This window comes from Drosophila eugracilis, unplaced genomic scaffold (genome assembly GCF_018153835.1).
Source record: "Drosophila eugracilis isolate 14026-0451.02 unplaced genomic scaffold, ASM1815383v1 contig_1317, whole genome shotgun sequence".
NCBI lineage: Eukaryota > Metazoa > Arthropoda > Insecta > Diptera > Drosophilidae > Drosophila > Drosophila eugracilis.
In genome coordinates this window covers 26511-51154 of record NW_024572115.1, presented here as the reverse complement: position 1 = coordinate 51154, position 24644 = coordinate 26511, and the positions used below count along the sequence as shown (strand labels likewise).

General features: G+C 42.1%; 3 protein-coding genes across 3 annotated transcripts; 2 read left to right on the top strand and 1 right to left on the bottom strand.

Moving 5' to 3' along the window:
- The first annotated feature begins 4307 nt into the window (after positions 1 to 4307).
- On the top strand, positions 4308 to 24339 carry LOC108106032 (cholecystokinin receptor type A). The gene is given in 6 exon segments (XM_017212879.2): positions 4308 to 4402; positions 4404 to 5074; positions 18803 to 19003; positions 19084 to 19416; positions 23329 to 23650; positions 23705 to 24339. Coding segments are annotated over 6 exon segments (2040 nt in total). The 3' UTR covers positions 24123 to 24339.
- Positions 5159 to 5959, top strand: LOC108106058 (mitochondrial import inner membrane translocase subunit Tim13). Its single transcript, XM_017212916.1, has one exon. The coding sequence runs from the start codon at positions 5271 to 5273 to the stop codon at positions 5607 to 5609; it is 339 nt and encodes a 112-aa protein (XP_017068405.1). The 5' UTR covers positions 5159 to 5270; the 3' UTR covers positions 5610 to 5959.
- Positions 21255 to 23384, bottom strand: LOC108106057 (probable cytochrome P450 308a1). Its single transcript, XM_017212915.1, has 5 exons — positions 23302 to 23384; positions 22824 to 23223; positions 22244 to 22774; positions 21721 to 22191; positions 21255 to 21660 (listed from the first exon to the last, which is right to left on the bottom strand). Exons 2-5 carry the CDS (start codon positions 23006 to 23008, stop codon positions 21378 to 21380), a joined length of 1470 nt encoding a protein of 489 aa, XP_017068404.1. The 5' UTR covers positions 23009 to 23223; positions 23302 to 23384; the 3' UTR covers positions 21255 to 21377.
- Positions 24340 to 24644: the final 305 nt, after the last annotated feature.

Sequence of the window (24644 nt, the reverse complement as noted above, 5' to 3'; positions counted from 1 at the left end):
GGTGGTGGGCGTGCACAAATATTAATCATTCCACCGCAAAAAGCTGGCAAAACAGTAAACAGCAAACAACCAGCCAAGCTTTTGGTGGGCAGTGGGCAGTGGGCAGGACCAACATTTACCTTGGCTTGCCAAAAATAAATCCTGAGAAAAAGAAAACAGTTTACAAATGGCAGCCGTGTCGCAGGTATTAATACATTTTCAGGGGAACAGCCTGTGTTTCTTATTTATAGAAAGAAGGTTTTTTGTTTTTGGTTTTTCGGTTCTGTTGGGTGGTTATGGTCAGAGACACACTGCTGAGTTTGGGCCCCAATTTATATTTCCTGATAAAAACAGAAGGAGCCCAGCCAACCAGACCGCGTCCTGATTGACAGTCCAGCTAAGCGCTTGGGCAACCTGTCCTGCAGGCATCCTGATTGCTCAATTAATATCTATCGGTTGGTCCATTCCATTTGATTTCCTTAGCAGTCAGTCGTTTACGAAATGTTTTGAATTATTAAAAGGATACCATAACCCCTTGGTCGGTTGGTTCTCGTAAAATTACAGATGAAACGTAATCACTGAATTGGGTTTCCCCCCCCCCAACTAGGAATGTCCTTTTGCCTCCTTGTTGATGATGGTATTTGCATAGGAATGCTCAGGGAATGACCCTTGGCTTGTATTTTGAATCAATCGCCAAGGAACTCAGCTAATTAACTGGCTAAGTGAGTGGTTTCTTAGGTCTGCCTTGGCCATACCCAGATTGCCTTTCAGCTGGGTGGGGGGGTTATCCTTTGTGTTTTTCGGCCCTCTACCCTGACTTATACTTGACTCGATTTATGTATTTAGCGCTGGCTATCGCCCGCAACAAATAAATAAAAAAGAAACAGAAAAAACAAGACAAAAAACCAGGGCAAGGCATCAGGATTTGCTCATTTCAACGTAATTCAAGCTTAGAGCTACCAAAAAGGGACTCGTAAAATATTGTTGCAAGAACAACAAGGAGCCAAGTTAAATAAAAGTTTTCGGCGTTAAGAAGGAATTTTCAAGTGAAAGCCAAAATAAAGGATAAAGGATTTCGGGCCAAGTCAATAAAGCAAAGGTCGGTCGGTCGGTCTGGGAGAAGGAAAATTTAAGCCACGATTTTTATTCTGTCGAAGCCATCATTTGGTTTTAACCTGGTCTTGAGACTCGCCTTTATTCTTACCTAATTACTTCCGTAAGGTAAATATATAAAATTAACTACCTAATGATATTTATTTTGAGAGCAAAATGAAAATGCCATATCATTAACATGGCACTGAGGTAGAAAGTCTCGGGAAACCTTTGTTAAACCTTTTGCCTAGTGTACCTAGAGTGCTGGCCGAAATCCTGAGACCCAAAGCCAGATGTGCGCTCCATTAGCCCAGCTTTTGCACAGCCGGCAGCAAAAATTTAATATCCATTTGTGACTGTGTGTGTGTGTGTGTTTGTGTGAGCTGTGGAAAATCCAAAGCATTTGCCATAATTATCTCGCTCTTCCTGTCCAAGTGCGTGTCCCTAAGCCGCCTGGCAGGAACTCGGACTCCCTCTCTCTGGGCTGTATGCTGTGTGTCCGGTGTGTCGTAGTATCCTAATGCTGATTGTGATGCTGAGCATTCGCAGAAGGTGCCGCAGCTGTCACGCCCCCCTGCAGCTGGGACAGAACGCAATTGAATCCCCAGAATGCTCATCCCATGCCCAAGGACCAGGAGGTCCCTCGCTTTATCGTGGGATATTCCGCCTGAGGGTCATCTTTAATGCCGGCTGGAGTCTAATTATGGTCGCGTGCTTGGCGGAGTACATTTCCACGTAACTGAAAGCTGGTGGCAACACTTTTCACTTGGAAAATATACCTCATTGAAGGGGTTTTCCGGATTTACCATTTAACTTTAAGAATGACAATTTAACTTAACTTCCATTGCCACGTAACTGGAACTGTCTCTCTTAAAGCACTTTTCCCTTGTCATTTCCTAGTTTTTCTGACCTGTGAACTTAATGCTTTGGTAGATGTTGTCTTGTCAATCGGTCGGAACATTTGGCTTTGACATGACTCATGACCAAAAAGTTTTTCCTTCTAACAAAGAATCAATTTACAAATGGGAAAACTCTGGGAGTTGGGAGTTGGGAGTCAGAAGTCGGTAGTCTCGTTTATTATTGCAAAACGAACTTAAGATAGGAAGGCCAGCAGTATCTGTCTGTCGACAAACAAGAGTGTAGTGTAGTGGTTTTGAGGTAGATGGCGTGGCCAAAGCTGCGCCAAACGTTCTCGGTAATAAATGGCTTTGGATCGCGGGAACAAGCAGCTGAAATGGGCGATTAATTCATTATTCAGACGCATACCGCCTTCGACCGCCTTCATTATGCATTCACAGTGTATCTGTTGCTTCGGTTCTTAGTGGAATCACTGGAATCATTACCCTTACACTGTATCTGTAGTTGTATTTATATCTGTAACTGTATCTGTATCTTTATCTGTATTTGTAAATGTATCTGTATCTGAATCCTGGCCATTAACGATGGTAAACTGTAATTTTCGGCTCCCTGAATTGCATTAACTGTCGGCAATCGCTGCTCCACCATAAAGTTGAAAAACAACAACAACAACTCAGCCATAGCCAAATGCAAATACAATAATTAAAATTAATTAAAGCCCAAAGTAAATAAATAAAATGGAGGCTGTGGTGATAGCCGGGAAAAACCACCCAAAAAACAGTTGAACTCAACCCCCCCACCCTAGGTTTTTTAATTCGGCCAACGCTTCTGGCCACTTTAATTAATGTTGCAGCATTATTTATATGCCCAGGCAAAAGTTTGTCTTTCGCGGGGGGTCGTTCTCTTGTCTCGAACCCTCCCCATCCCTCCCTCTCTTCACGAAAAAGAGTCAAATTGAATTAATCAATTTAGGCAAACGTTCAGGCCAAGTTTTTTTTTTCTTTCCATAGAACGATCGGGCGCCACTTGAGAGAGTTTCCACTGGAAAATTCCACTAAAACTTTTCAAGTTTTTCGTCTTTCTTGGCCTTTTGCAGTTAATTTACTCCACCAAAAGTCGATTACCCTCAGTCGGAATGGAAACCAATGTGGAAAATAAAGTTTTTGCAACTTGCACAACCTGTTGAGGCAAGAACTGACTCGCGTGGGTCGTGTATATGCCACCGAAAAAAAAAAAAAAAAACAGGGAGAAAAACCAGAAAAAGTAACCACTCTGGTTTCACTTTATGGCTCCTTCTCCTCATGGGCAATGGCAGTGTGGCGGAGTGATTTATAAACTTGGGTCCCAGGGCAAACAAACAGCGGTAAAGTCTTTAAATAATGAGCCAAAGGTGTAAGCTGGAAGGTGAAAGGAGTCGATGGAGTCCGCCGGAGCTTCGCTAATTAAGTTGACAAATGTTGCCTTTCGTTGCCTTTTCCGCTCCTGTCTCCTGACTCCTGTCGGAGGCACTGATTCCCCGACAGTTCCCCGGGGAGACATGCAAATTATTCAAGCCAGTTCAGTGTTCAGTGTTACTCCCACTGATTGCCAAACATTGTAGCAGGCTCCTCCTACCGTCAGCTCCTCATCTTGTCATCTTGTTTGACTGCGCCCCGGAATGTATGCTATGCTGAGGTGGCAGTGTTAGTGATTTATCTTTTTTGTAGATAGATTTGGCGGGTTTTTTAAAGATTTTAGCTGGAAAGGGTTTTTTGTAGGGAAATTTATGATGTTTCGAGATTTTTAATTAATATATATTTGATTGGGAATATAAACGGTTTAGATTTAGGCATTATAAAGAGTGGCCCACGAAAGATTTGCGTTTTAAAATCAAGCGTAAACTTAATCATTTCGTAAACCGCAATCTTTCTCCTAAATATCTGACACATTGACAATGACATTCGAAATATCAAAGTCAAAATTATCAATAGTTCAAAAAGCAAACGCTACATGGGCCAACCTGTATATATAAAGCTACTATATAAAGATATTTTATTACCTAATTTCCCTAGCCAATCTGTCAACACCACTGACTCTTGGTAATGATAATGCTTATGAGCCAAAACGTTGCTTCCATAAGGTGGTGATTCTGGGTAATCAAACTTGCATTTTTCCCAAGACATTTTCTTTTAACAGAAATATATTTCCTTATAGAAAAAGTTATATATGACTTAGAAAACATTTTAGTGTAGTAAACTATCAATCAAAATCCCTTTAAAAACAAAATCCAACGGAAATTCCAGTTTAAAAACAACAACAAGTCCCGTTGGCAACATGTTGCCATCCATGACTGTGGTGAATTGTAGGCTTAGCCTTCAGCAGCATGTTGCGGTCGCTGGATGCCGGCTGGTTGGTCACAAAAAGTGCCGACAAAATGCCATCAGTGCTTCGCGAAGATTGCGAGGCGCGACACATAACGCGGAACGCGAACTCCATAGTCCCGTTGTCACAGAATTTCAACCGACCTGACCCCCATTTTTGTTGCGTGAAAGTTTGACGAAGTCGAGCTTAGTGCTTAGTGCGTTTGCGAGTCCGGTTTAAAAGGATCATATACGAATCCGTTTCGGCCTCACGATTGACGCCTTCTATCGCTTTCTGCGCCAGGCGCTGCCACTGGCCAAGGAGGCAGTTAATCATTCAAATGGCAGTCATGATATCTCTGCCACCGCCACCGCCACCGCCGTCGCCGCCGTTGGGGTGACCATAAGCGGTACACCTGGCGATCTCTTTAACTACAGCGGTGTAGAACTAGATCTCGGTCTGGATTTGGATCTAGAATTGGCTAGCACCCCCACTTGGGTAGCGCCGACAACCATACGAACGCCGGCGAACCGGAGCGTGGTGAGGGTCAGTGCCGATGTACCCATTTGGGTGGTGCCCTGCTACTCGGCCATCCTGTTGTGCGCTGTGGTTGGTAATCTGCTGGTGGTGCTCACCCTGGTCCAGAACCGACGGATGCGAACGATAACCAATGTATTCCTGCTCAATCTGGCCATTTCGGACATTCTACTGGGTGTCTTCTGTATGCCTGTCACCCTGGTTGGCACCCTGCTGAGACACTTCATCTTTGGCGAGCTGCTCTGCAAGCTCATCCAGTTTGCACAGGGTAAGTGGGTGGGGGGGTTTAATAGGCCAGTGTAGGCCAGTAGGCCAGTCCATTTATGTCCCCCTGGTCCGTGTCCAAATTAAATAGTGCTCCAAGTTCGAAAACTGGTGAATCCGACAATCATTAGTCCCGCCCCTTCCACCCTGACCCGACACCGAGTCCCAGAATCGGTAAAGTCAAGTTCATAGACAGACGAATGGCACCCAATCATCATGACCTGGAAAGAATACGCCAACAGATCATGTTGGCCAACATTCAAGAGCTAATCCAGAAGATCTCACGGCGCTGTTTCAATGCCTGTGTCGCTTTGCCTGGCTTGGAGTTGCGCTCCACGGAGCGTGATTGCCTGACCACATGCATGGATCGATTCATGGACTCGGTTCAGGTGGTGTCGTGCCAGTACTTTCAACGCCGGCGCCGCCAGCAGCAGTTCCGTTTGGCCAGATTGGCCGCCGCTTCCGCCAAAACGTCTTCAACTGGCTTTAAGTCTGAATCCTCATCAAGTTCATCCAGCAAGGAAAAGGAAAAATTATGATTATGGCCATGTGTTGGATTCTATCCAATCTGCAAACGGAGAAGTCTTTAGCCCATTGCTTTGGCTCTTCGCCTCCTGACTCCACCTGGGGGAATCACCCGAAGATAAGGTCACTTATCTTACAGCTCCCCTGAAAGCTTTAGAGGATAATTTCATCCCTTTTTTTGCCTGGCCTACGGGCTAAAGGTATTCTGGAGGTGGAGCAGCTGAGAGGAGGAGGAAGTGGATTTGCTACTGGCGAGGCCGCCAATGATGTCTTCGTGTTGGTCCTTAGCAAATCCTAGTAAAGTCATCGGTAAATGGAGATTGACAGATAATAAAAAGATGTCCTTTTTTCTTGTCGTACTAAACAGTCATTTTCTCTATTTAAGGGAAAACCTTAAACCTTAAACCCTTTCCCATAACTTCAGTTTAATATACAGAATGAGAGGGCGTTAGGAAATACAATTTCCCGGAGTTTTCCCAGCATAAGTTTTTAAGATAGCCATACTAAGTATTTTAGATTGCGCCCGCTTATGCACATCGCTTTTCCACTTAAGAAAACTGTGTGTGTGTCCCCCACATCGATTTTACGCACAATTTCCGCGCTTATTTATGACTTAAATCATATTTTGTTGTGGCAAGAAGTGTTGTGGCACACACACTATACATGACTATATATATATATATACTATATCTCATCTCTGCATCCGCTTGTCAATGGCCGTATTTTATGGTGGCCCGCATCTGCGTAACGACAGCCGGGGGTTTCCCCAAGCTTAACGAGGTTCTTTTGGGGGTTCCTCAAGGGTTCAAAAGATTAAATAGGCCCACGCACATGGGTAGATAGATGCCCCCAACCATGTGCCTGTGCAGGATGTGCGGGATTGTCCTCTTTAAAATCATTTCAACTCTCTCGCTCTCTCGATGACTGAACCCAAGTTCAGTCCTTGGAAAAGTCCAGTCCAGTTCAGGATAGGAAAACATGGCTAGCCAGAGACATTAATTTGTGTCTCCTCTTCTACCCAGGCACACACGCGTGTGTGTGATGGAGGGAGGGAGAGAGGGAGGAGAATCTATCTGATGAACCTGGGTTCACCCATCTGTGAGACACTTTGCCTTGGGCGTGATTCCATAGCCAGTCAGTCAGTCAGTGGTGTGGGAATGGGGGCTCAAGATGAGAGAAATGCCCCTGACACCTGTCAGAAATGCTCCAGAGCATCCTATGAAGTTTTGGGCAGTTCATTTAGGGAGAGTCATCGGATGGAGGAGGAGTAGAATCAACTTGGAGGCAACCCAAGAAACGAAGTGGCATTAATTTGCTTATTTAATCAAAGTGCAAGCTAAAGGACATTCTAATTATTCGTTTATGAGATGCCTAGGGGCGGGATCCTTTACCTGTTTCTTAGCTATTCTTGATCCCACTTCGAAGAAGCCTTCAAGCATGGAAGATGGTTGAGTCAAGGCCAGTGCAACGGATAGATACTCGAATATGCAATCCTTCTGCTCTTCTAATCCCGGCTGATCCCCATTTCCATTGCAAATTACCCTCCAGGAGACGGGCTGCTCAACATTCTGGCCAATTTCCATATGCACACAGTACCATAATCGATCCAAAGCTGGAGATTCCTTTGCTTTGGGTATTGCTACTGCTGCTGCTGCTCCTTGCTTCTTGGAGAAGCACTCAAGACGCAGCCTAAGCAGCCTGGAATTGCTTTTAACCATCGCAATATTGCGAAAATCATTCCGCTATGCAGCGTCACGTCGCGTGTTTCTTGGTAAAGCTTCTCCTCCACCTCCTACTCCTCCTCCTCCTGCTGCTGCTCATCCTCCATCCGTTTTCCCTGAACTCCACCAGATGCTTATCCCCATCCTCCTCTTCATCCTTCCCCCTGCACTTTCATGACTTGTTTCCTGTTTCCTGCGTCGTTTTAGACGTGCTGGTAATGTTGTTTGTCTTGCTGCAAGTTTGTTTTCGGGACTGCCGGAACCACGCTGCTGCTGGTGCCGCAGCCTCCTCCTCACATCCTGCCATCCCTTGGCATATCCATCTTGGCCGCCCACGCTCTAACTTATTAACAACATAATAACAATGGCTGGCAAACACAAGTCGAGCGAGAGAGAGAGAGAGGGGAGGGCAGACAAGAAGGCACACCCGTACACACATGCCAATTTGTTGAGTAAGCACTTGGCGTTGTCTTGGAAGGCTCAGTTAGACCCGTTTCTTACCCGTTTCTGAAGGTGGAGATCCTTTTAGCTACCTACCTACCTACCTACCATCTGTTGCATGGCAGCCGTCGACTTTTGGTCGTAAATCTGAAAATGTCATCACTTGCCACGCTGGACTGTGGTGGCAGGCACCAATTTATGGCCATCGTCACGTCAAGGTGCAGCAATGTCCTGCAACGTTCTGGAGTTTTGTTTCCTTGGTTTGCCATTGCCATTGCCATTGCTTCTAAAGGTGGTCTTGGACCACGCCCTTTGATTTATGGTTGTAATTATGCATTTGTGGCCAGTGGCATTTCCTCCTTTACCACCCCCCCGTCACAACCCAACACTGTCATTCGATTTCCTCTGTCAGCTGCCGCCTGAAGGAGCTGCTGGAGCGCAGGTAATGGCCATTATTTATGCAAATCGAAATGGGTAGAATGAACTTCTGTTGTTAAGCCAGTTTGCAAATTGGTAACACATGTTGGCCAGTTAACTAATTAATGAAATTTGCAACTAATTAATTAATTCGCAAAAAGAGAGTTAAAGGATTTTTTAAAAGGAATTCGAATGAAACTTAAACAATGATATGGGGAAAAAAATGAAATTGTGTTAATTTGAAAAGTCAAAAAGAAATTTTCAAAGCCAATTTCAGGGAATTTAAGTCAGGAGGATATTTCCCAGAAATTTCTAAAATTAGTAGGAAAAAAACAGACAGATTTTTTGCTAATTAAAAGAGATTTTTAACGCCTACATTTAAGCAAGTTATGAACATACCTTCATCCTTCTTCGACATCATACTATTGCTTAAATAATTCCCCTAAATAGTTCCCCCCAATTAACACAAATTAAAGACCAATTAAAATTTATCAAGATTTATTTATTTTCTAATACAAAAAAGGTTAGGCTTCTTAGCTAAGACAAAGCCTTAAAGAAGGACACTTAAGAAGGACATTCAAAGGGTCAACATTGACAGGTCTAGTTTTATGACTTCAAAAGGTCTTTCCGTTTTTCTTCCACTTTTTAGAGGCTAAAACGACGAAGGTCGACACTGCACTTGTTGCCCTGCAGATTTCTAACGGCCTTGAACCCTGACCTGTAGATGGACAGAAGACCACCCATTGGGTGGTCGTTCAAGTTGCTGACAGCTCAGCAAATTAATGATTAATTGAATTCTGGCTCAGTTTTTCTTTGTTTTTACAAAAGGTTTTTCTCTGTCTGTTTTTTTTTTCTTTTCATTTTCATTTTCTTGGCAACAGAAATCAGGTTTACGGCGTCGTCGTCGTCTACGTAATCATTAATTAGGCCAACTGGAAAGAGAAAAATTAGAGAGGAAAATGTCTCAAAAATCTAACTGCAATTCTTGGAGGTTTTTCTTTTATGGGTTTTTTTCTCTCCCTTTTTTTTCTCTTGGCAGTTCAAGGGGCAAAAAAGGGGCTTCAGTAATGAGCAAATTTATGCCAGCGCCCCCAAACACACACATATTCGCTGGAAAAACATTAAGAGGGGAGGCAAAATGGCATAAGTAGAAAAAAAACGAATTCAAATAATAATAAAAAAAAAAAAACTAACCACATAGCTGCTCTTGAGCTGCAACTTTTTCCTCTGTGGCAGCCTCATGACCTATGTTTGCCCCTACTCTTTGGCTGCAAAGTTTGCTCTGAATCTTGGGATTTATTTGACTAGCAAGAGGGGAGAGGTTGGACGCAATTACCCGTTGTTTTCCCTCATTTTAATGAGAGTTAACTGGGCGAAAACTCGAAAAACTATATATGAATGTTGCCCCCCTCCTACATGCCACTCCATCAAATTGATTGTCCTTCTGCTTTTTGTTCACATTCTCAACTTTATGATGACCATAACAATCGCTATCTTTTGGAAAAGTGGAAAATCGACACTTACACACACACACACATACACGCACACACTTTATTGACATGGTTATTGATTTTCAATTATATATAAATATTTTTGCAACTCTTGGAGGAGGAGAAAAAATGTCTGTCTGTCCTGGCATTGATGTACTTCATCTGGCTGAGAGGGTTGGGGGGCGGGGTGGGTTTGGAAAAAAGCATCATTTAAACGTTGTTTTCATCAGCAATCTGTGTTTTTCCGCCATTTCAATTTGCATACGCACACCAAGCAACCTCCAGCAACCAACATCGTAAAGCGTGGGAAAAGTGTAAAGTGTAAAGTGTAAAATGGAAATGTGCTCCTAATAAAACTTTTCTGCCCTCGATGCTGATTTCTGTGCGGTTTTCCATATAATTGATCTCCAACCTCAGCTGCTGCTGCTGCTGCTGCACTGCCAGAAATCAGCTTAAGTTTTCAATTTTCAAGCCTTGCTTATTGGTGGGTTTTCCCAGAGAAAAGCTTATATTTGTCAAGATTATAATCAAAGCTGTCGTCCTTCGCGTCCATTAAATGCCATGAATAAAAAACGAGAAAACCATTAAAAAACAGAAAAAAAAGCGAGCAAATTAAAACGATATTTAATGCCACCTTTTTGCGTGTGAGTATTATTTGCGTGAGGGAAATGAAGTATACTTTTGAGCTGAATTAATGAGAGTCTTGGCCTGGGTCCTAGTGGGAGGGAGGTGGCAAAGTTGCAGAGTGGGCTGTCGTCTTAAGGGCACGTGGGGCCACAAAGGGAATACAAATGAAAGGTGATTTTTCAGGTTTCTTTAAGGGAAGATATTTTCCCGACGGGGGAGGGGGTGGGAGGACCATCGCATAAAGTGCGGTTGACATGGCCTAATGTGATATTAACGTGGCTTATATATGCAACTCATATTGGATTGCATTGATGTGTCAGCCACATACATTCCACATCCACAGCTAACAGCTGTCCTCACCTTTTGTTTGCAGGTCAAGTTGCCATTAACACCGTTACGCCACCTCCCCTGCTTTCTGTTTTCTGCTCTCTACACCCACCTTAAAACTTCCTTTGTACCCAATTTATTTAGCAATTTATTGCGAGTTGGAAAGTGAAAAAGAAAGTGACAGCGAAAGGCATTTCAGAGTGGAGAAGCTCAAGATTGAAAAAACACTGTCATGGCAACAATTACGGCGTGTTTAAGTAGCCCGTGAGAAGTGAAATCACGCCACTTTGCCCAGCGATGCAAATCTCTTTTCGCTTTACTTCCAAACTCCCCCTCTGTCGCGGCACAACAGATAGATTGTTTATAGTTGGCATCAGGCGGGAAAGTCTCGGGATAGGTAAGAATAAGACTGAATGGAGGGAAAAACAAGGGGAATCGGGGTCACTAGACCTTATTATTTGAAGAAACTTTATTTGAAAGGTTTTTATGTGCTGCCATTTTATGATATAAGTTAAGGGGAAGTCTCAGAATAAGTCAAAGAATAGTGAAACTTTAAGATTTTACTAGCTGTTATTAACTCGAAGGATAAGTAGATGCTGTCTGAAGTTTGAATAGTATAGAAAGTAAGTAGAAAGTATATAGTATATAGGCAATCGGGGTCACCAATAATACTATTTGGAATATCCTAACACTGTCAAAATAGCTTGATTCCGAATCTTAAAGATTTCAAGTTATAGTTTACTACAATTTTGTGATACAAATTTGAATGGCATCATTTAAGAAAGTCTCAGGATAAGTACCTTATTGAAAGCATGGCAAAAATAAGTTGAATCGGGGTCACCAACATTCACCTTTGACCAAATAGAAGTTTCGGGCACGAAACCTTTAATTACTAGCTATTATTAGTTCAACTTTGAAGGCAGATACTTCATTGATTTTTACCAAGAAGTAACTAGAATAAGAGGCAAATTATAACACTATACTATCAACGATTAAGCAGGTCTAGATTAAATACTGTTAAACGGGGTAACAGGGTCACCAAATGCAGACAGAGAATAAGTCACAGATTGAATAGAGTGCTAAGAGGGTAACTAAAGTCTATCCCCAGAATTCAGAATCTCAACTTAAAGCTTACTAGTTAGGAGTTAGTTCAAAATGAAAACACATATTCAAAACAAGGGACATCGGGGTCACCAGACCCAACCCTAACCTCGAAAAATACCAATTGAATTCCAAATCGCAGCTCATTGAATACTATTTACTATTTAATTTAAACGATTTACATACTCTGACAATTTAATTTAGAATAATGGAAAGTTAGGCCACACATAAAGAGGGTCATTAGTGGGGGATTTCAATCAGCGAATGATTAAAATGTCCAATAAATTTGACCAACTGATTGGAAACTAATGTAAATGCATATAAAATAGGTAATAGGTCATAAATATTTAAAGGCCAAAATGGAAAAATCTGTTCAGTTTACGAACTTAAAACCTCGTTGCTAGACAAAAAAAAGACTTTAGCTCCATCAAGACGAACTTTTTGTGAACTTTTCACCGACACGCGGTGAACGCGAAATGCATTATTCACTTTTATGTCTTTTTCCTGCCCGTGTTGCCGAAAAAAAAAAATGAAAAAAAAGAAAACGTAGGGAAAAGGTGAAAAATCTCAACTCAAGAGTTTTACGTTGAGTTGCGACAGCTACTTGAAGTGCACCTGGAGCACTCACTCCCCGGCTCAACTTTGCTGATGCAGTTCAGCCGGCAATTTGACTGTCCGTAAATCGAGCGACATAAACAGGTCACCCAACAATGGGAGGCAGAAGCAGAAGCAGCACCTGTGACTGAAATTACCACCTTCTACCAGTCCAGGTCATGCATTCGAAATGGTGTTTTCAGAGGAGCACCTCCAAGTGAATCTTTAATAGGTGAAATAAATCGATTTTAGGTCAACCTGAAGAGGTTTTTGGGTAAAGCAAAAAACAACACCCTTCCTATGGTCAGAATATTCTTGATAAATTTTTCCCAATCATCCGGAAAATATGCAACAGTTTTTGTTTTTCGTACAACTAAACTTTTCTAGTTTTCCAATTAAAATGCTAAGCTCTAGAGTTTCTACCTAAAATCCCTTTTTCTCTCTCAGAAAAACAAAACAAAAAAAAAGGGGAAAAGGGCAAACCCCTTTACCCAATCAGTGTGTAGGACATTTTAATTTGTTGTGTTTTACAATTTTCCCCTCTTACAAATTCATAACAACGATGTGGGGAGAGGCTTTCACTTGGTTCTCTTTTCTTTTTTGTGGATTTTTCATATTTTTCTTATTTTTTTTTATATATCTTTATCACATGCATATGGGGGTCGCTTCAGGCGGAAAAGTTGCTCTTTGTTGGGTCATAACTTTACGTATCAATACGATGGCTGAAACAATGGGAAGCAATTCCTTTTTTATATAATTTCACAATTTCGCAAGGCAACGGCGGCGGGCGAGCGAAATGAAAAGGGAAAACAGACCGGAGAAATAACAATAAGCGGAAAATCGACCATCTGATACTTCTTGTTATCCTTATCTTTTGCCACAAAAGCCTTGAAAGATTCGAAAGTAGAGGGTAGAGGTAGAGGTTTATACCATATTCGTTCGTTCTTCTGCTCTTTTTTTTTTGTTTTCAATCTGGCGCTGACGACAGGCCAAAAACTTTTTTACCCAACCGTTTTTTATTGTTGTCTCAAATTTGGAATTATTTTTATTGAGGATTCTGAGGGGGGAACAGGCAGGAGCACACACACGCACATTGGACTCTTGTCGAGTCCATAAAAATCCACTTTCAGCTCTGTAACTGGCAAGCCAAATGGCCAAATGGCCAAGATGGACTTATTGTCATTGAGTAGCAAATGGGGGCGCTAAATCAAAAACAACGACCAGAGGGCAAAGCCGGAATTGGATTTGGATTTCGAAAATTTTCCCATAGCTGATGACAGGGAAAGGGAGAAGGGTACAGCATTGGGAAATTGAAAATGGGGACATGTTTTTTTTTCGGTGAATCGATTTGCATGACCCGCTTAAAGTCATTTCCAATTTGATAACCATAATTTATGAAGCTATTTTGTATTGCAATTTTCGCATATAAATTACATTAAATATTAACGTCAGCCGTGAAATGGAATCTATATAGACCATATGTAGTTCTGTATCTGATGAATACGTTACATATCAACATAAATCCAAACAGCTTGTTTAAACAAAACCAATGCTCGCTGAACTTCAAATATTTACGTTGATGAAATGAAAATCAAGCAGAGAGAGAGATAGAGAGAGAGGGGGGTTAACCGTAACAGTTTTTAAGCTGTTAGAATTGAAGGTTTTACTGGGGAACTTTTTGATCCACTCTCGCCATTGCTAAAATCCCAAATCCAACAATTAGTTGATGCCACATCACGCGCTGCGGTTGCAAATCCATTGTATGTGCCCCCACTATTTGCATAACATTACACTCATTAAACAGACGAGGAGGAGTTATTAATATAGTGCTGAGTGTCCTGGCTGGGATTATAGTTTAAAGTCTGATTGAAAGGGTCTAAAAAATAAAAGAAGGAGGAGATGGCTTAGTACTTACTTTGCCAGGAATCAGTCTGAGGTAACAGCACTTTTAATTGGTACTCAACTTACTCCTTTGACCTCACAACTTGCCCGTAAATTACAGACCAAATAAGTGACTTTCAGCTGGACCCTGGGCATCCCCCTTCTTCTGGTCCACCTCAAAAGGCTTGAGAGAAAAACTCTTGGCAAGACCACACTCGACGGTTGGCGTTTATTTACCTTGCCTTGCCTTGTCAGTTGAGATGTGCAGGGTGAGAAATATTATAAGGGAATATTAGAAAGATATATTATTAATGGAAAGGTAGTGGTTTTTAGATGGTAAAATTAGTAAATATTGTAGAAAATATCCCTAGAAATCGTGCAGGCCTTAAAATAGTTTGAGGTGCCTGAAAGTAGGCAACAAAAAAGGGAAAACTTGTGAATTACTTTGGTAGATAAGAGGTTCCTTTCTACAGACATCAACTGCTATTACTTCTTGTACATTTCTTCATAATCATAAAAATATATTACCTTTTAGTAGTACTTTCTCCCAGTGTAGAGCCACCACTAAGGAGTGCATGCAAAATTGCCCACGGCAGGTGGCTTACCCAGAAACGGAAGCCTGTCGAACTGCAACTTGTACTCTCTGAGGGCAGAGGCCAGTTTCATACTTTTGCGGTTGTTAGCTTAATTTAATATAACTTTTTGAGACCTGGTCCAAAATGGGTGTCGAAAGGTGAGAGGTGGGTGTGGGTCCAAAGAAGATCGAAAAACAAATAACCAGAAAGGAAGTAAAATGTTTTTGGCCACAACCCTCAGTTGGCTTTCCAAGTGGATGATAGATGGTGGTGGATACCAAGTCCGGTACAATTAGCAGCTAAGCAAAGTTGAAAAGTTCATTTTATGCAGCGTGAAAAGCCGGAAAAGTTCACACTGAGCTATGTACAAGCTGCCGTGCACCTCTTCTCTCCCTCATCTACACAGGTGCTCCTCCAACTTTATTAGAGTTTAATTTGGCCAGAAGCCGTAGGCGACAATAAACACAGATGAAATATGAGAGGCAAGGTTGTGGCCATTTTAATTGCAGAATGAGGAAAACCAAGGGAAAACTCTTGCAGGCCCAAGTTAGATAGATTTCTCTTTTCCACAAAACCGAACAAAATGATGAGTCTCCTACGATGGAATGCCCAACAAAGAAACTAAAATGTTATATTTTCCGTTTTGCAAGTCCGGTCTTTCATTTGATTTCCCACAATTTGCAGCATACATAAAGTTATAGCCACACTCACACACACACACCCACACAAGAACAACAACAGGATGTTTCTGCATGGGGGAAAACCATTCAAAGTTTGTCACTCGAACACGCACGGCAGTTCAGGTTAAGGGTGGGAGTGGTAGTGGGAGTGGGAGGATTTAGGTGGTGTTAGCCAAGCCACGAGGGAAACGGGAACCCGGCTCATTGTCATCATTTTCCGAACCGAGTTGGCTTTGAGCACCTGAGATCTGTCCACCGAATGTGGCTATATCCGAGATGCCCATGCCCATGCTCGTCGACAGCGCCATCAATTTGTCATTTTTCCGTACAAATATGTCGGTTTGCATGTTCTCGGATCTTAGCTTGTCCGTTGAATGTTTGTCCTTTTTGGCTTTTCATGTTTTCGGCATTCGGCATTCGGCATTAGCTTTTGCTCTTTGAAATATTCTAGAAAATTATTAGGCAATTTAAAGTGTTTTTGAAGGCTTGCCATAGTGATTAATTCTATTAATTAGTAATTGATTTTGGTTGCTAATCAGTGTAGATCATTAATTATGGGTTAATAAAGGCAAAATTAGTTTGATTTGTGAGTTGAGAACTTTTTAAAAGGTTTTTATTTTAAAGTTTGGGAGTTTTATATACATATATTTTTATATATTTTTAATATTTTTTAAATGCATTTATTTAGAAAAAATGGCTTAAAAATTATAGAAAGTGTTTCAGTTGGCACTTTATTTAAGTTTTATTCAATAAATAATTTTAAATGATTTGTTAAGGTATTAAATTTAAAAAAATCTTCAATCATTAATCATAGAATCATAGAAAATATGTTAAATATTTTATTTAAAAAGGAAAAAAAGGTCTTTAAAGATTTCTGCTAGCTTTGGTAATCTTTTATTTTCCCTTATATATTTTTAATTAGTTAAATAATAAATATTTAAGCTATCTAGCTCCAAATAGGGCTAAATTTAATCCATAATAATTTAAAAAAATTAATAAATTTAAATAAATTCCAAGTCAGACTCTCAAAAAAGCGTTAAAAATGCAATTTAAAAAGAAAAACAAAGTCTTTAAAGTGTTTTGCTAACTTTGGCAAGAATTTAACACTTATTAATATATTTTAAATATTTAAAATTAGCTTAAAAATATATCTTTTAGATATATCCTACCAATAGGTTTGAACTTAATCCAAAATAATCAAACAAAAACTCAATCATAAACTCAAAAACGGCTTAAAAATGCAATTTAAAAGGTTCCTAAAGTATGGTGCTTACTTTTATAAACATATTTTAACCTTATAAATATTTTTTAAATAATTTAAATTAGTTAAATAGTAAATCTTTTAAGGTATATCCAACCAATAAGTTTAAATTTAATCTATAATAATCCAAAAGGTAATCAATAATAAACTCTAAAACGTCATAAAAATACAATATAAAAGGGAAACAAATTTCTTAAAGTATAGTGCTTACTTTTATATTCAATTTTAATCTTATAAATATTTTTAAAATATTTTCAACTTATTAAAAAATAAATCCTGATCATATCTCTCAGCAATATAAATAAACTTAATCCAAAATAATCAAACAAAAATCAATAAATGTAAATAAATTCCAAGTCATAAATCAACTCAAAAAGAAAAACCATTAAAAATACAATTCAGAAAAGGAAACAAACTTTGCAAATGCCTGTCATTTATTTTGTTATCTTTTTTATATATTTTTGTTTTCTTGTTTTTTATTTGCAACAAATCTGTCATGTTTTTGAAATAGGTCGTTGAGAGGCAGCCAGCACTGGCTGCCAGATAAGAAATGCATATTTAATAATTTTATTCTAACACTCAGCAGGCTGCCCCCAGGAGGAGCTTAGCTTGTTTTATGGCGGCGACAAAATAATCCTTGGAAAGAAATACAAAAAAAAAAAAACAAGAAGAAGTAAAACAGGTTTTTAAGGGGCGATTATCAGAGATATCACGGAGCTATGCAGGGGCTAAGCCAGCTCAGAACTTGGCTAGCTCAGGTCTCAGCCAGCTCAGGAGTTGACCAGCTTAGGTCATATTTCCAGCATGAAAAAACCTGACCTAACATTTGTCCATGTCAAAGTTCTTCTTCGATATTTTCGTGTGTGTATGTTTTCGTTCAATCAGCCATTCTTTCGACACACTTTTCCGCTTTAAGCATTTGACATTTTCACAACCCCACACCCCCCTCCGCCTCCTGGCAAATCGAAAAAGCGTGGGCGTGAACGTGTATTTGCCTTTCATTCATTTCATTGCAGGCCCAGCATTGCGGTCCGGCTTCTATTTTCAGCATTTCCATAAAATTTACATTTTTGTTGCGGGACTCCGATCTCTCGAAATCACTGAGCCATGGAATGATGGTCCACATTTTGTCCAGGCCAAAGGGGTTCCCCTCTCTCTCTATGTATTATGGAGTTTGGCACGCGGTGGAGCTAAATTTAATTTTGTTAATGAGCTTTCCCCGCTTTTCCCATCATCAAATACCGCCAATGAGGCTGCCAGGCTGCATATATATAAAGGAAAAAGGAAAAAAAAAAAAGGAAAACACACTCAACCCGTTTTAGAGGTGGTCTTTCCAGAATCCACTTAGCAAGTTATGCGAATGTGGCGGTGTTTTGCCGCCTTTATTGCGCTGTTGATGCCAGGCCAGCCAGCCAGCCAGCCAGTCAGTTAGGATTAGGATGGGGATTCGGATTGGGAATAAGCAAAGGAGTAGGAGTAGAGGATTGTGGATTGCGATTGTGATGGTGGCGATTAGGAATGACGATAGCCCATTGCCGGGGAAAACTTGAAAACTGTAGGCCGCCGCGTTGGGGGACTTTTGATTAAATGCGGCAACAAAGCTATCATAGAGCACAGAACCCAAACCCAAACTCAAACAGAGGGAAAACAAGTTGAGGCTGACAAAGGACATTAACATTTTAATTGTTCCTGAGGAGGCAATGGTCTCCAATGGACCAAGCAGAACACAATTGTGCCCAAATAAAAGTTTATGGATGGAAAAAAATAAGAGAGAGGAAAAAAAAAACTGAACCAAGGGCAACCAGGAAATGGCCATTAATATTGAAGTCATAAAAGTCAGGAAAAGTTTACGAAGGATGGCAAATGGCCAGGCGTAGATTAGCAATATTTTTGATTTCGCCAGGAAATTGACTTTATTAATTTCTTTTCACGCTGATGATTATGATTTTATTCCGGGAAATAAACAAGTTTAATGTGAGATTTTAGTGGGTTGTTAAGTTTATTTAAATTTTAAATATTTTCTTACTAAGAAGTTGGTCATGAGAGACATTCTTTCACTTTCACTTTATTTTCTTTACCTTCTTCTTTTTAGCTGCCTCTGTGGCCGTCTCGTCCTGGACTTTGGTGGCCATCTCCTGCGAGCGTTACTATGCCATCTGTCATCCTTTGAGATCCCGCACTTGGCAGACCATAAACCATGCCAACAAGATCATAGCCATCATCTGGCTGGGAAGTCTGGTATGCATGACGCCCATTGCTGCTTTTAGCCAACTGATGCCTACCAGTCGACCAGGTAAGGCTAGAAGATACCAAACTGATTCGCTGATAGCCAGAAGCTAATCGAAAAATACTTTCTTTTTTGTATCTTTCAAGGACTACGTAAATGCCGCGAACAATGGCCGGCGGATAGCCTGAACTACGAGAGGGCCTACAATCTGTTTCTGGATCTGGCCCTTTTGGTCCTCCCATTGCTGGCTTTGAGCTTCACCTACCTGTTCATCACTCGCACCTTGTACGTGAGCATGCGCAACGAGCGGGCCATGAACTTTGGCAGCAGTGGCCCGGAGGTTACCGCCTCCACAGCCGCCGCCTCCGCTTCGGGACCTGGCAGCCAGCGGCGCTCCAACGGAAGCCACTGCCAGTCCCTTGACACGATTGTGCCCCACCAGCAACAGCAGCAACATCATCATTCCCAATACTACTATGGTAAGAAATTCTTGTTTAAATTTTGGCAAAGTTCCCTCTGCGAGGGTCAAAGGGTTTTGTGGGTTCAGCGGTGTCCCAGCTGTCGGAGGTTTATTAGTTGCGACTTGTCCCGGGGGAGGCGCCGCCATTCGAGATTAGTTCAACTACCCAAAGCTCCGCCAGAAACTGCGTCACACGCAATTTGCATGGCCAAGTTTGGCATGCACGAAAAGGTTCGAGTGTCGACGACTCTGGCTTAAATCGCGGAAGTGAATTGGATGGCTGGTTTTGGGTGGGAGATGGAGGATGGAGCTTGGAGCCTAGAGGAGTTCCAACCAAAAAAGAAAAGAGAGGAGGTACAAGAACCAAGAGACAATAGCGAAAACGAAAGCGAAAGCCTGCGGCGTTTTTACTTTCATTTGCATTCGCATCGACGGCTTTAAGAGCACTCCCCATGGCTAGATGGCGCTTTGCTATCACCATATACCCATTCCCATCCCTTCCAGCTGCGAATGCTGTGAATAATCTTGAGATTATGGGCACAACCATTCTAGGCAGCCCAAGGCCTAAAGCTGAACCAAATCAATTCTTCTAATTCGCCTTTAATGCTGTGACTTTAAGTGGGCGCGCCAAAGTCTGCCAAATGTTACAGACAGAGAGTGCTCGTGTAAATATAGAACCTATTCCCCCACAGGGTGAACCATTCTGAGAAGTAACCTCTTTGAATTCCTTGGATGCGTGTTGATAACGTGACGTGCTTGATAAATGCACACACTGCCTGCCTGTCGGTCGGAGAGCGAAGTCATCCGTGGAATCCCCGTGGAAATCACTCTAAGACTGAGCCTCTGGCAGCAGACATTCTTTCATCTTTGCCAGGAAAACATTACTCTACTTGTCTTTCTTTTTTTTTTTTTGCTCCAATTAACGTTGGTAAGAGAGGTGTAGATCTTCTAGGATGCCATTCCCGTAGCGACTCATTTGCATGAAAGGGTAGTAGGGTTCTGTGTTAAGTCCTTTATGGGAAATGGAAATGGTTCGCATTAGCATAGACCTTCAGGAATTATCGCGGTACTCGTGGGGCGGACGCTCTCTACTGGAGGTCATCGAAGTGATTCATTTCCGGGTGCTTCTTCTAGGTGGCTGACCTCTCTAGGCCCGCTTAACTATCTGTTTTGGGGGACAAACGGACTGCTGCTGCTGCTGTTGCTGCTAAAAAGGTCAATTTAAGTGCCGTAAATTATGCACGAGACGAGCATTTAAGAGCTCTCGTTAAAGGCCGTTTTGGCTCATTCCTAGGCTGGCAAGGGAGGCTGCCTCCCACTCATTTTCACACATACTCATGCCCCAGCTGTGTGACAATAAATTTGATTAAATTTTTAAACTTTTTCTTGTTGCTGCTATTTTTGCTTGTCGTTTACGGCCATCGTTTGACATTACCCTGTCATAAATTGCCAGCCCGGAGGACAGACTCTCCTCTCCTATCTATCTATCTATCTATATATAGTATGTATATCGTTGGGTCACAGAAATATCCTGTCCTTTCCTATCCTCCTCTCCTCTGGCTGGATATATTTTCATGGAAATTGCCATATTATTTAGAAGTTCAACGCGTGCTTAGAGCTCGTATGTTATCATCCGCAAACTGCGCTTTTAATGGGAATTTAAATTATGTTCGGCTCAACTATTTTCCAAGCCGCAAAACAGCAATAAAACTGGGAAAAAGGATATGTTTTCAAGTCGCAGCTGTTTTTATGGGATTGAAAGATAATGACTTTTTGGTTTTATCTGACTTTCTGTTCGACAGAAATATTATCAAAAAGCTGTTAATAACTTCTTAACTTCATTTCTCAAAGTCTCAATTTGGTTCTTATTACTTTTTTAATTAACTTTAAGGTAATATTCCTTAAATATTAAACCTTTTCTTCATAAAGTCCAAACTTGATAGATTCCTTGATAAATCGAAGTTCAAAACCTCTTTCCTATTAAGTTACCCTTTTCATCAACCTCAGCCAGATACCCTTTTTGCTGGCAGTCAGGAAAGTACAAGGAGATACCTCCACCTCCATGCGATCCCTATCCGCTAGCAAGACGCTGTGATCCTGCAGGAGTGTAGCCAAAGCAGCCTTCGTCTGAAGCAAGCCAAGTCGCATTCCTGGACACATTCTGGGACCAGCGCCGAAACCCAAAAATCTGCAGCCCAAAGGTGGCTGATTGAAAAAGCGTTCTGGACGAAACTGATTAGGTTCGGGATACAAGTCAGGATCACTAGAATGATAAGGAAGGTTATATAAAAAGATAATCTCTAAGATGGAAAAGTTAACCCACAGATGAATAGCCTGAACAGGCAGAACCAGAACAGTGCCCAAATCCACTTTGAATTCCTGACCAGTTCCAGATTTCTGAGATGGCAGAGTAAAGGATTTCGTGCAGAGCTTCTGGAGAGCCTGCATGGCTGGATGCAGACGCAGTGCCTCAAGCAGTGCAGCTTCAGTATAGCGAAGTTCAGCCAGAGCAGCTTGATTTAGTAACGAGCCATCATGACGCTGAGCCACCTCATCCAGTTCCATGTGAAGACGTCGCTGTTTATCCTCGTTAATGGCCAATTCGTAAAGAACAAATGCTAGTAGCATGGCTGAGGTTTCATAGCCCTCCAGAAGAAGAGTGGTGGCATGACCAGTTAGCTCATCCTTTGTCAAAGTCCTTTTGCTATCCGCCAGCCATTGCAGGAGATTGTCTGCGCCACTTCTGGCTTCCACCAAATCCCTGAACCAATGCTGCAGAGGAAGGGGAACATATCTGTAAAGAGAAAATGGATTACAAGAGGGCAGATGGGTTTCAGTACACCAACCTGTGGCCTATGATCCAAGCCAAACGAGGTGAGTGCAGCAATGCAATGGTCTCCAGCAAACTCCAAGAACTGGGCTGGAAAAGTGGAGCCAGCCATTCAAGCCAGCGACTTGGAGTCTCACCCACTTTCCGGCTGCTCAGGCAATGGGCATCCAGGCCAAAGACCACGGAGGCAACCACCTGAAGGGTATAGCGAGTGGCCAACTCCTTGGCTTCAAACCGTTCCTGCGGCACTTGTTCCCTAAGCAACTGGCAAGCTCGTGCCAAATGTGGCAAGGTCTGACGGACACGACTTGGCGTGAAGAGGGGGACAAGGTCGCCTCTCAAAATGCGCCAGCGGTCACCAGTGGCGATGAAGGGATTATGGCTAGCCAGGACATCACGATGTTGGTCCACATGAAGAGCATTATCAGCACAGTCGGTGAAGTTGCTGCCCACCAAGATCTGACGCAGTAACTCCTGGTCACGTACCAGAATGGCGGGTTCGTTGAACAAGCGATAGAAAGCCACATATTTCAGGTCGGGATTGAGTCTGTAAGAACAGGATAATCACTAAGAAGTCTTTAAGAACTTAACCTCACCTGTAGATCTCCTCATAGACTTCACCGTAAGACCACCTTCCCAAAGCAAAGTCCAACATATTGCCCACAAATGGCCAGCCAAAGGGTCCCTCTAGGCCCAACCGTCGCCAGTGGTTGCCCTGCCATTTGGCAATTAGCAGAGCGACCACCACAAGGAGACAAAACAGTAGGAGTGGCAGCCACATCGATGTCAATCTCCAGCGTCAAATGCACATTCGCATACGACTTGCAACAGGCAAATGCAACCGTTTTGACCACATCAAAACAGCTGAGACAGGTCATTTTGGAGTTGCGTGATTCCATGATTACGGCCTATTAGCCTCGTGATGTCTATATTTATCAATCAACTGACATGAACTTCAGTTGAAGGTTTCAATCACGCTAGCTTTGAGGCAACTCACTATGGGAGGGAGTGGCAATTGCAATTTTATAAATTCTATTCTCTACATAGACTTTTTATCATAAAACTTAAACTTACCAACTCATTACCCTTACTTTTCTACAGCGGATTACAGCCACTGCGGCAGCAAGCGAAGATTAATCGGTGGAGGAGGAGGAGGCGGAGGCGGAGGTGCCTCCTGTGAGGGAAGAAGACATCTCTATTGCATGCGTAGTGCCTCCGTGAAGTCCCTGCGTCATCAGCAGATTAATGGAGGAGGTGGAAGTGTAACCGTAACGGGAACAGCAAATGCTGAGTGCTGCAGTCGAGTGCATAGGATGCGCCACCAGATGCAGCCACAACAGCAGGGCTACATGAGTGACAATGAATCGAGGAGGAAGTCTCTATCCCAGCCCAGTCTAAGGATTACAGAGGCGGGGCTAAGAAGGTAATGGTGATGCAGAGGAAGGGAAAAATCAAAGTGCCAATTTGTATCTTACAGATCCAACGAGACCAAGAGCTTGGAGAGCAAGAAGCGAGTGGTGAAGATGCTGTTCGTCCTGGTACTGGAGTTCTTCATCTGCTGGACACCGTTGTATGTAATCAATACGATGACCATGCTTTTGGGACCGGCAGTTTACGAGTATGTGGACTACACGGCCATTAGTTTCCTGCAGCTGCTGGCCTACTCCTCCAGCTGCTGCAATCCAATCACCTATTGCTTCATGAACGCCAGCTTCCGGCGAGCATTTGTGGACACCTTTAAGGGAATGAAGATTTGTGAGCGATTATGTGCTCCGTGCTGTTTCTGGCGAAGACGTTCCAAGAATGAAACGAATCTGTCCGTGGCTGGTAATTCCATTGCACTGGCCAATTCAGTCATGTCCAGCCATACGATCCTGGAGAGTCCACGACTCTGAGGCAGCCGACGGCGACAGCAGCAGCAGCAGCAGCAGGCGGAGACGGAGTCACTTTAGTATACCAAAGAATACCGATCGAGTGCACCAATATGTGATGATGCAATGTAACTGCAATAGAAACTGTGGTTGTCAACGATTCTGCCGCGTTCTGAATGTGTGTGGATGTGGCTAGATGGGAAAGAACGATAAAGCTTGGGGTTAACCCCTCTTAATCTTATCGATTAGTGTTTTAATATGTGTGTTTAGAGTAGCGCTAGAGCAAGTTATTCAGTGTGAGTTAATCCCTTTAAGTGGATGCAATCTGTAGGCAAAGGAGAAGGGTGGGTAGAGCTCAGCTGGATAACTATTTTTAAACAGCAGATTAGTCTTAATAACTTGGCTTTAGAGTTAGCATGGTGGTTAAAAAAAGCTTAAAAAATGTTTTATATAATAATAGTTTAAACTTATGCTCTTTTAGTACAGCTGTATCTTGTTAAAATCTGGAAGTTTTAAGCCTTTCAAATGCTTTAAAAAATAATGTTA